The sequence below is a fragment of the Lytechinus pictus genome, chromosome 13, assembly GCF_037042905.1.
Source record: "Lytechinus pictus isolate F3 Inbred chromosome 13, Lp3.0, whole genome shotgun sequence".
Classification (NCBI taxonomy): Eukaryota; Metazoa; Echinodermata; class Echinoidea; order Temnopleuroida; family Toxopneustidae; genus Lytechinus; species Lytechinus pictus.
Genome location: NC_087257.1, coordinates 14,340,556 through 14,357,266, shown reverse-complemented (window position 1 = coordinate 14,357,266; position 16,711 = coordinate 14,340,556). Strand labels below are relative to the sequence as shown.

At 37.5% G+C, this 16,711-nt stretch overlaps 1 protein-coding gene across 1 annotated transcript; it reads right to left on the bottom strand.

Annotated features, from left to right (window-relative positions):
* Positions 1 to 10,159: 10,159 nt before the first annotated feature.
* Positions 10,160 to 15,966, bottom strand: LOC129274054 (bindin). Its single transcript, XM_064108503.1, has 5 exons — positions 15,761 to 15,966; positions 14,912 to 14,983; positions 13,577 to 13,743; positions 12,265 to 12,816; positions 10,160 to 11,517 (listed from the first exon to the last, which is right to left on the bottom strand). Exons 1-5 carry the CDS (start codon positions 15,964 to 15,966, stop codon positions 11,150 to 11,152), a joined length of 1,365 nt encoding a protein of 454 aa, XP_063964573.1. The 3' UTR covers positions 10,160 to 11,149.
* Positions 15,967 to 16,711: the final 745 nt, after the last annotated feature.

Below are 16,711 nucleotides of genomic sequence, written 5' to 3'. Positions count from 1 at the left end.
TCCCCAAATTTGCATGGTTGTAGAGAAAGGTAAACTAAAGAGGTGTGGACATGTGCCAATGTGCTTTTAAAAACACAAAAAATGCGTCAAAATGCTTGTATCTTCATAGGCCCCCATCCCACAGAGGGGAGACCTTTGGAAGACCAAAAATTGACAAGGTCTTATACAGCAGTCTCCAAGATCACTGAAATTTGTAATCTCTGCGGAATGGCTCAGAAAGACCCCTCAAAGAACTCTGAAAAACTGATGGATATTTCTTGTCTTACTGGTCTTAGACTAGTCCTATAGAGATCATTCAATGGTCTTTTAGAGATATTTTATGAAACAAGTGATCTTTCAGAATTCTTTCCATGGACTTTGCCTGGTCTTTCAATGATCTTTCACTGACCTTTAGTCTTACAGTGATCTCCGTAAATATCTTGAGAGATTGTCGAAAAATCATGCAAAGACTAATAAGAACTTTGAAAGTTCAACGAAAGACAACTGAAAGACCATCAAAAGACCATTTTCCTGTATTAGACCGCTGAAAGACCGTTTGAACCGTTTCAAAAAGTTTTGGAGATCATGGAGACCACGAAGACCACTGAAAAGATCCATCAGGAATCGTGAAAGACCTCGAATGTCTTTGAAAGTTCGTTGAAAGACCCTTGAAAGATCAAGCAATTTTCACGGTCTTACAGCAGTCTTTCAGAGGTCTTGCTTTCTTGGAATGGGGGTTTAAGGACGTTCCACAGTTATGTTTCTGCACATATTTTACACTCCTCTGCGCGCTGAAGTCACAATGGATGAGCAAAATGGATGAGCAGGTGATTTATCTGCACTAACTGCAGATCCGGATGTGTTATTTTATGAAGCTAATAAACTGGAATCATTCCAAGGACCATGTTTTTTTTATTCCTCCACTATTTCAAAATTATTTATTCTGTAGTGCTGCAAAGCAACGAAGTATGACCATTAGTTTGATGGTAGAGTGGTTAGGAATTTTTCCTCTCATAGATACAAAGCTTTTGGCGCGTTTTGGGGTGTTTTAAAAAGCACATTTGCTCTAATAAAAGTGCTGATAGTTTGAAAACAAGCACATGAACCCATACCTTTTAATGTTTGCACCTCTTAGCCTTAGGTATACCTTCCTCCACAACTTTGCAAAGTTTGGTGAAAATGACATAGGTTTTGAATAAAGAACAGCATTTCTTGTAGTTCTTTCGCGCAATTTTTAAGAACTTAGAGTGCTGTTAGACTTAAAAGAGCAAACAATTAATAGCAATATAAATTGATTATCCATCTTAAGGATACAATTATTAATTATATTTCGAAATCTGATGAAATTTTCATGAATTTGACTGAGTAATAGAGCTTTAAACTCATTGTTGTGATCTCGTGAGATCTAAAAATGACAAATTTTTTTGCATGCACAATTCTTAAGAACATCCATTCGGGTAAACTTTGAAGCTCTATAGCAAAAAATCAAGCAAATGGACCCTTATTAATTTTTGCATATTTTGAATATTCAGGTGTTAAAGTATCTATGTGCAAAGTATAATAAAAATGACAAGGTTTTTCAATGTTTGGGAGCAAGACTACGGAACCATTCGCATTTTAGACGGGATTATCAGACTTTTGCTTGTTTTCGGCGCATTTTGGGCTGTTTCAAGTAAACTCGCAATACTTTGGACACTGATATTTTGAAAACGAGCACATGGACTCCGTATTTTTAATATTTAAACGTCTTTAAAATATATGCTTCTACAAATCTAGAGAGTATGATGAAAATGACACGGATTTTGAATGTTTGGGGGCAGAACTAAGGAACCATTCATATTTTAGACATTTTGGACGGTATTAGACTTTTGCACGTTTTTAGGCGCATTTCAGACTGTTTCAAGCCAACTCGCAACACTTTGGACACTGATAGTTTAAAAACGACCACATGGATCCTATATTTTTAATGTTTTAACGTCTTCAAAATATATTCCTCTGTAAATCTGTAGAGTACGAGTAAAATGACATGGGTTTTGAATGTTTGGGAGTAGAACTACTGACCATTCGTATTTCAGACATTTTAGACGGCATTAGACTTTGCACGTTTTTAGGCGCATTTCAGACTGTTTCAAGCCAACTCGCAACACTTTGGACACTGATAGTTTAAAAACGAGCACATGAACCCCAAACTTTAAGTATTTTAACGCCTTTAGAATATATTCTTTTACAAATCTAGAGAGTATGATGAAAATGACATGGGTTTTGAATGTTTGGAAACAGAACTACGGAACCATTCGTATTTTAGACATTTTGGACGGTATCATCAGACTTTTGCACGTTTTCGGCACATTTTGGGCTGTTTCAAGTAAACTCGCAATACTTTGGACACTGATATTTTGAAAACGAGCACATGGACTCCGTATTTTTAATATTTAAACGTCTTCAAAATATATTCCTCTGTAAATCTGTAGAGTACGAGTAAAATGACATGGGTTTTGAATGTTTGGGAGTAGAACTACTGACCATTCGTATTTCAGACATTTTAGACGGCATTAGACTTTGCACGTTTTCAGCGCATTTTGGGCTATTTCAAGCCAACTCGCAACACTTTAGACACTGAAAGTTTAAAAACGAGCACATGAACCCCAAACTTTAAGTATTTTAACGCCTTTAGAATATATTCTTTTACAAATCTAGAGAGTATGATGAAAATGACATGGGTTTTGAATGTTTGGAAACAGAACTACGGAACCATTCGTATTTTAGACATTTTGGACGGTATCATCAGACTTTTGCACGTTTTCGGCACATTTTGGGCTGTTTCAAGCCAACTCGCAACTACTTTGGACACTGATAGTTTAAAAACGAGCACATGGACCCCATATTTTTAATGTTTTAACATCTTCAAAATAAAGTCCTCTACAATTCTAAAGAGTATGATGAAAATGACATGGATTTTGAGTGTTCAGCAGAAATACTGAACCATTCGCATTTAAGACGGTATTATCACTTTATCAGACTTTTTGCATGTTTTCGGCGCATTTTAGACGATTTTCAAGCCAACTCGCAACACTTTGGACACTGAGGCCCGAATTCACAAAGGTGGTTTTGAAAACCCACGGTTGATTCCATGGTTTATGCAGATTTCCTGTATAAATTACGCTTAATTTAGCGCGTATCGGGCGCGTGTATAAAACATGTCCAATGCTGATGCGCGCATTTGACACAGTGCGCCAAATTGACGCATGTTACCATGGTTAGATACGCTATTTTATTCATGAGTCCACTGTTTGAAGAGTGGATCATGAATAAAAACAGTGGACTCATGAATAAAATAGTGTATCTAACCATGGTAACAGGCGTCAATTTGGCGCACTGTGACAAAAGCGCGCATCAGCATCATCAACATTTTCACCCGACAAGTTGTCAGGGGGCCGTTGAAGAAAGAGTTGCAATCAATTGCAACTCTAAAAATCATGCGCAACTTGATTTTCAACCAATCAACAGCGTGCATTTGGGACTTGCGATTGATTTCTGACTTGCGATTAAACGCAACTCTTTCTGCAACGGGCCCCAGATCTGACATCTTTCCCTTATGTTGATTGGCTGAGAGGCACTATTCCTATGGTAACTGTCGGACAAAATGTCTGACAAGTCCTTTCATGAAACGCCACCCAGTTCTCATGGTTAAGTATGCTGTTTTATTCATGAGTCCACTGTTTGAAGAGGGGACACAGTGGACTCATGAATGATATATGTATTTATATCCTACATAGATTGAATCCTGTATAGTGATTGGTTAAAAAAGCATCAAGTGACCAAATATATTTCAACTATGATGCTGCGTGACGTCAGACCTCGATATATTTTCGCTATACCAATATTCTGACGTCATTATTCCAGAAAACTGGATATTTAGCTAAACTCTCGGGCGCACCGGCCAGCGAACTCTCTCTCCGGGCAAGTCCCGCGATGCGTCGCCGCAGGCACTAATCTGTGTTCCGCTGAGCGCGGTGGCTCGAAGAAAAGTAGGTAATTCAACGCAAGTAACCGGACTTTGCAAGCTCAGCGCATAGATTTTTGTAATAAATTATCAAAAATAGGATATAAAACAAATATATCAGGCGTTTCATTCGAAAGCATAGTGGGAATTATTAATCCTCGGTTGGACTGGCAAAAATTACTACTATATTTCCCTCGTTGCTTCGCCCCTCGGGGAAAAATAGTAATTGCCAGACCAACCTCGGATAAATAATTCCACTATACTTTCTCAAAGCCTGATATATTTGTTTAATATCCTACATAGAGTAAATCCTGTATAGTGATTGGTTCAAGTAGCATCATGTTACCGAATATATTTCAACTATGATGTTGCGTGACGTCAGACCTCGATATATTTTTGGATATACCAATATTCTGACGTCATTATTTCACAAAACTGGATATCTCGGCGCGCCGGCTATCGCGCTCTCTCTCCCGGGCAAGTCCAGCGCGATGCGTCGGCGCAGCTAGGCACTAATCTGCGTTCCGCTGAGCGCGGTGGCTCGGAGAAAAGTAGGTAATTCAACGCAAGTAACAGGACTTTGCATGCTCAGCGCATAGATTTTGGTTATAAATTATTAAAAGTAGGATATAAAACAAATATAAATATCAGGCGTTTCATTCGAAAGCATAGGCTAGTGGGAATTATTAATCCTCGGTTGGACTGGCAAAACTACTATATTTCCCTCGGGGCTTCGCCCCTCGGGGAAAAATAGTAATTGCCAGACCAACCTCGGATAAATAATTCCACTATACTTTCTCAAAGCCTGATATATTGGTTGGACTGGCAAAACTACTATATTTCCCTCGGGGCTTCGCCCCTCGTGGAAAAATAGTAATTGCCAGACCAACCTCGGATAAATAATTCCACTATACTTTCTCAAAGCCTGATATATTTGTTTAATATCCTATACATAGATTGAATCCTGTATAGTGATTGGTTAAAATAGCATCATGTGACCAAATATATTTCAACTATGATGTTGCGTGACGTCAGACCTCGATATATTTTTCGCTATACCAATATTCTGACGTCATTATCTCAGAAAACTGGATATTTAGCTAGACTCTTGGGCGCACCGGCCAGCAAGCTCTCTCTCCCGGGCAAGTCCCGTGATGCGTCGGCGCAGGCACTAATCTGCGTTCCGCTGAGCGCGGTGGCTCGGAGAAGAGTAGGTAATTCAACGCAAGTAACCCGACTTTGCAAGCTCAGCGCATAGATTTTGGTTATGAATAATATTAAAAGTAGGATATAAAACAAATATATCAGGCGTTTCATTCGAAAGCATAGTGGAAATTATTAACTTTCGTAATAAAAATGATTTATTACGAAATGTACTTTGATGATTGTGGAATATGAATATATCAATAAATAAATTTATTGATTAATCCTCGGTTGGACTGGCAAAGCTACTATATTTCCCTCGTTGCTTCGCCCCTCGGGAAAAATAGTAATTGCCATACTAGTATCCCGTAATTAGTAACCAACTGGAATGAAATTATTGGAAATGGTTTTTTGACTGATTTGAGTAGGTATGGGTGTCAACATTTACCAAAAAAAAGTTAGGAGGAATACGGGTTGGGGAAAGTGCTTTTTTTCAAGGTCAAAGGTCAATGACCTTTTTAAATATACTGTATCATGGTATCTCCCAGATAAAATATTACAGGTTGGTGATCATGGTGTCAAAATGCACAGATTCTTACAAAAAGATCAAGTAAAATCAAATCAAGTACCTACAATGCTCATTCACCCATGAAATTCAAGGTCAAAGCCTTTCAAAGTTCAATGACCTTTATTACATTATATACCATATACGGTATAATGGTATCTCTGAGATGAAAAGGTGCAGGTTGGTGATCTAGGTGTCAAAATGCAGAGGTTCTTACAGGAAGATCAAATAAAATCAAATTAATTACCCAGAATGCACATTAAACAATAAAATTCAAGGTCAAAGCCTTTCAAAGGTCAATGACCTTTTTTCTACATTATATACCATATACGGTATAATGCTATCTCTCAGATGAAAAGGCGCAGGTTGGTGATCTTGGTGTCAAAATGCACAGATTCTTACAAGAAGATAACATGAAATCAAATCAAGTACCTACAATGCTCATTCACCAAATGAATGAAATTCAAGGTCAAAGCTTTCAAAGTTCAATGACTTTTTTTTTTACATTGTATACCATATACGGTATAATGGTATCTCTGAGATGAAAAGGTGCAGGTTGGTGATCTTGGTGTCAAAATGCAGAGGTTCTTACAGGAAGATCAAATAAAATAGAATTAAGTACCCAGAATGCACATTAAACTATAAAATTCAAGGTAAAAGCCTTTCAAAGGTCAATGACCTTTTTTACATTATGTATCATACTGTATAATAGTATCTCTGAGATGAAACGGCACAGGTTGGTGATCGTTGTATCAAAATTCCCAGATTCTTACAGGAAGGTCAAATAAGATAAAGTTAATCACCTAGAATGCATACTAACCCATAAAGTTCAAGGTCAAAGGTCAGTGACCTTTTTACATAGGCTATATATCGTATAAAGGTATCTCTGAGATAAAACGCTACATGTTGGTGATTTTGATGTCAAAAAGCAATTTTTGCAAGAAGATAAAAAAGACTCAAAATAATCATACAGAATAATCCAATATCCAAAGTCAAAGGTCAAAAGTTGATAAATATTTATATATCCATGCATGATTCCCCCAAAAAAGAAATTAATCCATTATATTCACATTTTATTTGTGAATAATAGAATGAAAGATAACTATTTGTAATGAACACTTGGAAGTCTAATAATTTCACTCTGAAAGAAATAAGGAGAAAAAATGGCCATCGAAAATATATTTAGGAGTTAAAGGTCAATCAAACTATGTCAATAGCGTCAGGGAATTTAAGTAAATAGGTCGATATAACGTGATTGTGGCATGTAGGTATAGTGATTCTGATGGGAAAAAGACTGACCTGCGTGGAAAAAGAACACAAATTTAATAGTTGAATCCTTGACCAATGATGATGTCAAAATACAAGTTCGAGGTAAAATTGGATCAAATAGCACTTTTTCTTATAATATACTGTAATGCATTGACAAAAGTGTTAAAAAAAATAATGTGTGATATAATTTGAAATGGTGACAATGGTGACGTTACCTAAAGTAGCAGCATTTAGATATGCATTTTATAAACCTAAATCAAGGTACTAATTTCTCTGTAGCAATAGGTCACTAACCTCAAATGCTACAATCAATACTATAACACTATAACTTAATATGTAAATGGAAAGGATAGGCCTAAGTCTTATGGCAAGCATCATCCGAGAACATTTTCATTTAGCAAGGGACAATGACGAAGAATTAAAATAAGGCCATCATTAGAGCTGCAGCTTTTTTTGTCATAGATGAAGTTAAGTGTCTCAACTTCAGCAAAGAGTAATTGAACTCTTGAAAACCTTCTGACATTTTCAAGACTTTGATCTGGCCCATTCAATGGAAGCCTAACGTTCTGTCAAGGGATATCAGACCAGGATGATAGGATCTATATTATTACTGATAATTGCACAGCTTGATTCTCAAGAACTGGAAGTGGTGCTGTAGGAGTTTTGTAAGGTCGATGGATGTGTACTTGTAAGCTATTATCTCCTTTTGAATTTCATTGTTATATGCCTAATTTGTGCATGATAACAATCAGTTGTTCTGGACCAAAAACATGATCCTTGTACAAACTGATACCTAGTAGAAATAGCATCATGGGTGACGTACGGCAGAGAGGAGATATGAAGTTTTGTCTTGCAGCATTAGCATCACAAGAGATTCTGGCAGCTCGCAATGAACTGATGAAAGGTACTAATAATACGGGAATTCACCTTTGTTGAAGTTGATATATATATAATTTACTACATGTATATGACAGAAGCTGCAGCTCTAATGATGGCCTTCATTTCATCATCATCATCATCCCTCTGCTGTTTGGAAATGCTCTCAGATGATGCTAGCTGTGACATGAGAGTTAGACCTGTCCTATCCATTTTCAGAAGATTAAGCTAATAGTTTATAGTATTTATTATAGCATTGAGGTGAGTGGCCTATCGCTGGAGAGAAAAGACACGACAACCTTGATTTAGATATAATGATGCATTAAATGCTGCTACTTAAGATAAAAATCATTTCAAATTATATACTTGATTTCATTTATTTTTTCAGTGCTTTTGGCAATGCATCGCAGTATATGAAAAAGTGTTATTTGGTTATCAACTTTTTAAACTTAATTTCCACTGATATTTTGGAAAGTCATTGACCTCTGACCCCTAAATACATTCTCCATGGCCTTCATTATTTCAGACCGAAATTATGAAACCGCCATGTTTTCATTACAAATTAGCCATGGTTATTTACATTATTCAGATATAAAATATGAACACAAAAGATACTGTTTTTGGTTATTTTTATATCATATAGATTATATATTTCCTCTGATCTAGGATTTCAAGGGTGAAAGTTTATTCTTTATACTTATTTTAGTGTTGTTTAATCTTCTTGTACAAGTCTTTGGATTTTGGCACCAAGATCACCAACCTGCAGTGTTTTATCTCAGAGATACCATTATCATTATCTAATGTTAAAAAGGACATTGACCTTTGTCCTTGAATTTTATGGGTGAATGTGCATTCTCGATGCTTAATTTTATTTTATCTTTCTGTAAGAATATGCGTGTTTTGACACCAAGAACACCAACCTGCACCGTTTTATCTTAGAGATACAATTATATAATATGGTATATGTAGTATAAAAGGTCATTGACCTTTGGCCTTAAACTTTATGCGTGAATGTGCATTTAGGTACTTAATTTTATTTTATTTGATCTTCTTGTAAGAATCTGTACATTTTGACACCATGATCACCAGCATGTACCTTATCATCTCAGAGATACCATTAAACGGTATGGTATATAATGTAAAAAAGGTCATTGACCTTTTGAAAGGCTTTCACCTTAAATTTTATAGGTGAATGTGCATTCTAGGTCATTAATTTTATTCTATTTGATATTCTGGTAAGAATTTGTGCATTTTGACACCATTATCACCAACCTGCGCCTTTCCATCTCAAAGATACCATTATACAGTATGTACAAAAAGGTCATTGACCTTTGACCTTGAAAAAAAGCACTTTCCCCAACCCGTATTCCTCCTAACTTTTTTTTGGTAAATGTTGACACCCATACCTACTCAAATCAGTCAAAAAAACATTTCCAATAATTTTATTCCAGATTGGCTCTTTTGGGGTCTAATTTAGGGATACTATACCGACCTCAGATAAATAATTCCACTATACTTTCTCAAAGCCTGATATATTTGTTTAATATATAAACAAATTTATGTAATCTGTATTTTTTTCGTCATTACATGACGAAAAACCTCCATTTGGTAACACTATACCCCTATTTCCCTCCGCATCAATTCTCTTCTCCAAGTACAACACACCCTTACTGCCCCAAGCAGTATCAAAACACCTGTGTCTTGACCTCGGTCCGAAGATAACAACAGCCCGGCATATACAGTCACAGTAGGGGGCCACACAAAATGGATATATGGCAGTGCATAGAGCATAATAGCTCTATGCATAGAGCTCTATGGGCAATGTGTGAGCGCGGTAGCATCCCTGCAAACCATGTCGTCATTTTATCCCCCTACTTTCCTAATTTCGAGGTCGATTTTCTTTGTTCGAAATTGAAAATGGGCTAACATTGGATTTCTGAATACAATATGCCTTTGAAAACGTGATTAAATATCGAATACAATAATTTCATTCCGAAGGTCCTACTACAGGCAGAGAAGTCTTACGTAATAGCACAGCTGTTGTTTATCATTTCGTCCTTGGCTCAACGCTCATAATCTGGCTAGCTGTGGAGGAGAAATTGAGACAGCGGGATTACCTGGCCAATCAGGGTTGATCGGCGCTTGGAAATGATTTTTTCAAATTCCAAACAGAAAAAGGGGTATAGAACCGCAGATTGCAATCTGAACTGCGGTCTTTCTCCAAACGGGGGTTTGACGTAATGAAACGAAATATGGAAAATTAGTTTTGAAAATATCACTAGTTATAGGTCATACGAACACAGACATATTTTCTTATATTTGTTGAAAATTGTATCCATGTTTATTATCGATAACTCAAGGCAACACAAAAATATCCACCATCGTACAATGATCGTCATTACACAGTGTTCATACAGTACAATGATTGCAATAATGAAACCACATTGGATATCAATTTGTCCGCTCCATGTCATTAGAAAGTTTTCGCAATCGCGACGGGACGGATTCTACAGCATAGAAAATCGACTCGCAAAAGCCCTTCATGACAAATCAGTCTTTGCCGAAAATCGTTGAAAAATCAAAGTACCAAATTTCGTACTGGACTCTGGACCTCGATTAGCATCTTGCTATTCTTTTAGCTCCAATTACTAAATGTTTTATTCATATGTGATGTACTTTTCCATGTAATTGTACCTGACAGTGATGTTTGGTATTAAATTCATATTCAATCAACATATTTGCAATTTCTTGTCAGCTCATAATCATACGACGATCAGCTGCCCCTGTTCACCAATTTTCGACTAAAACCCTTCAGCTGTTAATTTGATTTAATGGGCATTTCCCAAAGATTTTCTATGTTGTAGAATCCGTCCCCGCGAAAACTTGCTTTTATATCCCGCACCCACCATTCATTATCTGTCCTTCCTTTTTAAATGTGATGAACTTTCTCATAATTTCCTTGTAATCATTAGTGCTCCCACCAGCATCCTGTACCATAATCCCGTCTTACTTTTGTAGCAATATATTTATCACATCTCCGTCATCCCACTAATTATGTTAACCTTTTGACTACTGAATTCTATAACTGACCAAAGATTTGTACTAGGGCCACCCGGTTCCAATAGCCAACTGGTTAATGTCGTTCTAATTCAGGGTTGACTTTGGAGACAAGGCAAAACGTATGCTTCTGTTCCTCCACTAAATAGAAAATGGGAAGCCAATTGAAATAATGATTTTCATTTTAAAGGACGACAGTCTCTTCATCTTGCAAACGTCTTGAGACTGATCCGCATTTCCGGTATGTGACGGAAGGTTTACCCTTGCATATAACCCTGATTGTAACCTTGTCCACCCATTCCTTGATTGCCCATCACGCCCCCACCTTGCCCGCCATACGTCCCTCCCTGAGTGCCACCATAGCCCCCTTGTCCAGGTGCATTTGCGTTCAGGTTGTTCAAGACATTCTCCCTGACACCATTGGCGGCATCGTTTTCCTCTTCCTCTTCTTCCTCCTGCATCGCACTGAGGACCTGTTCCCTGACCTCAGGGTCCCCGATATTCGCTAGAAGGTTCGAATGATGCCTGAGATGGCGTAGCAAAAGTCCAAGATCGTAGGGGTCATTGATGTCAACTGGTAAGTCAATCTTCGTGGCACCGAGCACCGCCTTAATGTCCTGCATAACTGCAGTGAAAGAAAATAAATAGCTCGATTTTTTTTTGTATAGGGGAAACAATTATTAATCATAAATGATATGGTTTACTTTCGGCATGAATTCAAATATAAATCGACAGTGGCAGAATTTATCTTCCTCAAAAAAGCCACCGACGATGTACTATTTAAAAAAAAAAAAAAAAAAAAAAAAACACTTGCTTGGTGATTATGTTATGTCGTTGAGAACTAAAAGGTGCAGTTATGAAAATAAGGGCACGTACATTGAAACTCTGCTAATTCATGTAAGCCATTGATGAAAAAAAATACAATATCGGTGAGACCTTTGCATAAGGGGTTTGATAGCCGGTAAGGCCCTTGACCAAGGCACTTTTTTTTATTATCAACAGTGCTCTTTTATCCTGCATCAAATAGATATAAATGCTTTATTCATTACTTGATACCAACTTGTTTACGTGTTTTTATTATTTGTTTTACAGTGCACCAACGATGAGCCAGAGTCCCATCATTTTCCCTGCTTAAATATTCCCTTGTTAAGATGCCCCAAAGATACATAAGTACCTTGGTCAAGGTACCTTATGTGAGTTTTTCGTTTCATTTCTTTACAATAATTATATTTAAAAAAATTGCATTGTACAAAATGAGTATCATGAATCTGCATAATTAAGTGTTCAACGAGTTCCGAGAGTAGGCAACTGCTGCTCTCGCTCTACATATTTGGTGGAAAGAAAAATTATTTTCAACAAAAGTAAAACATACCTTTTGCACTGATTGTTGTTTCACCTTCTAAGCTACTGTAATCAGAATCGACTGACATTTCATCTTCAACTGATTCACCAATGCCATTAGCTCCACCGGCGGGTCCACCCATGCCTCCTGCACCCACCGCTCCACCCATGCCACCTCCACCTACTGGTCCACCCATTGCTTGAGGAGCGTAATTTTGTTGCGGTGGTTGTCCAGGGTAGTTACCACCGCCCATTGGTTGATTCATCGGTTGTGGATAGTTCATGTTGCCGTAACGCTTTTTACGAGCGCTTCGTCCAGAATCGTCCGAGACTTCCTTGTTGGTATCTGTTGAACGTCGAGTCCGACGATGTCCCGAGATGAAGTTGAAGAAATCGGTAGCGGGGTGTTTTTCGACATCATCGATGCTGACAAGGTGATGCGTGTCTTTAGGAGCAAGATCTTTGAGCTTGTGTCCAGCTGGTTTGTCGCCTTTCCGAGGACTTGCCCTTTTGCTGACATCGTCACTGTCTTGATCAGCTTCTCTCCTCTTACGTCTGTCGTCGTCTTGGATGCGAAAACGGCCTGTAATTAATTGTAAAAAATATGCAACACAGGTTGTGGCAAAGGTACAAAAAATGTTCAATTTGTAATACGTCTTACGGTCAATATGCAACTGACCAGAGTCTTTCGCCTTTTTTTTCAAAGATACTTGAAAAAAAATCACGACCAAGAATAAAAAATAAAGAAAAGCAAAGGGATAAGTGTGAAATACGATATTATTTTCAATATATTATGTACAAATCGATGATCACAGACTTTCTTAAAAATAATAATGCCGAAATTTTTGCTAGCTCGCTTCGAAAGCTCGCAACTTTTTATTAATTTTACCCGATACGCCATATCGAGTCCCTTAAAAATTTTGGGCTCATTTCGCCACTAACTCTAGATTCTAGTTTGAGATGGTTTAAAAAAAATATTTCTTTTTTCATTTTCCAAGAATGATATTCGTATAAGTTCGAACGTTTGGCGGCGTAGGGTTCATACTAGGCCACTTTTTGTTCCGCGATGTACGGATGATTCAAATAACAAAGATCACTGGGAGGTCTTTGTCGAAAATGAATGAACAGGAACAGCAGTTTCGGCACAAGTTTCGGAGCCGTCAAAAGATTGCAATCGTGTCGTTTGTCCCGAGTCCTGACGATACTACTGTTTCGATTTACCAATTTTCGACAAAAAACTTCTGGGTTGTTCAGTGTCGTGTAGGGCATTTGAACAACACATTTTTTTCTGCTATTAAATACTCCGTACGTCGCTGTGCGAAAATTCCCTATTGTCAACTTACGGCAATCGATAAGGAAAGGGCGGGCGGTCATTGTATCACGTGACCAACCCTGCTGGCGGCAGTTACTGATCTCGAGCTCATCCTGGTTGACGAGTGTTATCCCTTTATCATCCATGGCGTCTACAAGGTCACAAGAACAGTCTAAGCTCATTCCGTCTTCTGAAATTCTGTGAGGGGTGTATTTTGAAACATGTAAAGTGTATAAGGAAGAAGATAATGAATGCAACAGCAATAATCATAAGTATAATATCTTTGACTGGGAACACTTAGAATGGATAGGATATTATGGCAGAAAACCGATCGTCATTCGAGAATTTCATCGAAATAAAGCATTTTTCTGAAATTCCTAAATTCCCCGGAGGATCACTGCCATTGGACAGTGAACAGCATCCGCCAGGAAAGAAAATGCGGAAAAGATTGTGTTTTTCTTTGTCCAGGAACCTTTCAGGACGATTATCCCGTGAGGTTCAAGATGATGATGATCGAAGATGTCCAAAAAGCCCAAATACACCTCCACCCCCCCTTCCGGAAAAAAATAAAGAAGTCTAAAACTCGTACAACGGGGGATTTGTGTGAACGCGAAATGAATATAAACCGCCACTCATAGGGCCAATTTGATCCGCTCTGGAGTTAAATGTCTTCTTTGCTTTTTATTTGAAAAAAAAATAAAGTATTGGTCGGCCCTATCACCACAATAAAAAAAACGATGAAACTCTGGCAATTATGATGAATAAAGCTCAAAGCTCAAAGGAATCAACTATATTAATTGCGGCTACTGAGCCTGTATATCTGTATATAGTACGAGGGAGCCAAATTGGTGTCAGGATGGGGGGGGGGGGGGGGAGCAAGACTGGGTCGTGGATGCCTCTTTGAGTGGCATCAACACCAACCCTATGCCATTTACATTTTTTCACCTGTGATATCCAATAGAATTATACTCTAACAGATAAAAACGTAGTTATTTTCCCGTGAAATTATCGAAAGTTTAAGGTGGTGGCCAGGAAAGAAAACGCGGAAAAGATGGTGTTTTTCTTTGTCCAGGAACCATTCAAGACGATTATCTCGTGAGGTTCAAAATGATGATGAACCCTTTTGAACTTCGAACGGCGGAGCGTGTTTTCCACTGAATATCTGTAGGACTTCATGTAATATTTCATTTATAAACAGACATACATGTATTTCGTGCCAATAGGTTATTCATTCCTTGTTCCATTTCACCGTTTTATTTTTAAATCATTCTGTTATTACCATTCAACAGGTAGATTTGTAAAGATGAATTAAGTGGTCGAGTCTTTTTTCTTGTCTTACACTCTTTTGTTGTGACTGAAAACTTACCTTATTTCCCTCAAGGCGCTCATACGTCTTATGTAGGTCACAACTTCTTCGTTTGGCTGGTACAACAACTCTCTGTGGTAATAATTTATTTAAAGAAAGAAAAGGAATTATGTTTTTCTATATTGCTTTGATGATAAGCGTCCTTAAAGTATGATGATTTTATTAATTTTGGGTTAATCTATTAAGTATGTTGCTATTGTATCAGCTCCAATAACTATTAACTGATGTTTTTGAGTGACATTGATATTTTGTAATTGATTAAATTATCATTAATATCTTACTGATTATTATTCTATGTTTGATATGACATACATCGATTATTTCATCATAGTCATTTATCATAATTATGAATTATATTTTTTGTTATCATTATCAATCATCATCATCATCATCATCTTCATCATCATCATCATAATCACCATCATCATCATCATTATCATCATCATCATAATTATAATCATCTGAATACACTCTTTTGGAGAAAAAGGTGCATATATACTTAAACTTTTATGTCCCGTATTGGAACCCTCGATAAAGAGGGTTCCTAAGGTTCTTAACGTGCTCAAATTAAACGATTTAATAGAGAACCTAGAATATTCCCAAGTGGCTGTTACACGTGAGAGCCTTTGCGGAACATTTATACGGGACAAGTACAGAACTATCTAAGAACCCTAAGAGGGAGCTAGTGAATCATCATCGTCATTATCATCATTTCATTATTACCATTTACCGGCATCGCCACACTTATTATGGCTGAGGATTATTATTACTGTTATTTTGATAATGGGATGCAATTATTATCATCAAGTAAGTATGGGTAATTGATACCCAAGGATAGTATGCACTTACAATCGAGTAATCCTGCTCCCAATTTCTTCCGTTAATCTTGATTGGTCGTACGTTCTCCAACATTGTGCAAAGGTGTTTTGGCACCAGCACCCCTGATCGGCTTGGGGGCAGTCAGATGGCGCCGATGTGCGAGATGGGAAGTTTTCCGCCAGGGCAGTGGTCAAAGTCAAAGCAACCAGAATGACTGATGATAATTGACGAGCCATGATGCTGAAATATATGAAATAAAAACAGGGAACTTATTATTCCAATATATCTATCATAACCGTTTGTTAACCATATTCTTCTTCATCGTAATCATTGCTGGTCATGTGTGGATCAAGTGTGGCAGGGGCTGAAGCGGGTACATCGTAGTCACCAAGATCATCAGTTAGAAACAGGCGCAGGAATCAAGCGGGGGGGGGGGGGGGGGGGGGGGGGTGCGGGTGCGGCCGGGCTCAAAACAGAGATGTAATACTAGTTTTCTATCTCTATGGCTCAACATCATCATAGATACCAACATTGCTTAATAACTGTTTATGGTACTCAAACTTGATGAAACTTTTTTCTGTAACTTTTTTATTAAATGTGTGTTTGAAATCGATTGTCCGGACACAAAACAACTGGGTAGAAATATAATATAGGCCTATATAACTTAATAGGTTTATATAATTATAATCAATCAATCAATAAACATATCGAAATTCCGATCGATGTGAAGAAATACATAAATATGCGCAGATCTACGTGACATTAATATAATAAAAAAAATAAAAACATTTAGACCTAGTAGTAGTAGATCTAGATGTTACTGCGGCAGCCCGAACACGTACTGTCTTAAGACGTGTCGAGGTCCCCGGGGCAAATCTAGATGTAAAATCAAATTAAGTACCGTATGGGTACTTCAACCCGGCATAATTCAAAGATTTTGACATATTCCCCAAAATATTTAGAAATAGGGAATTTATCTTA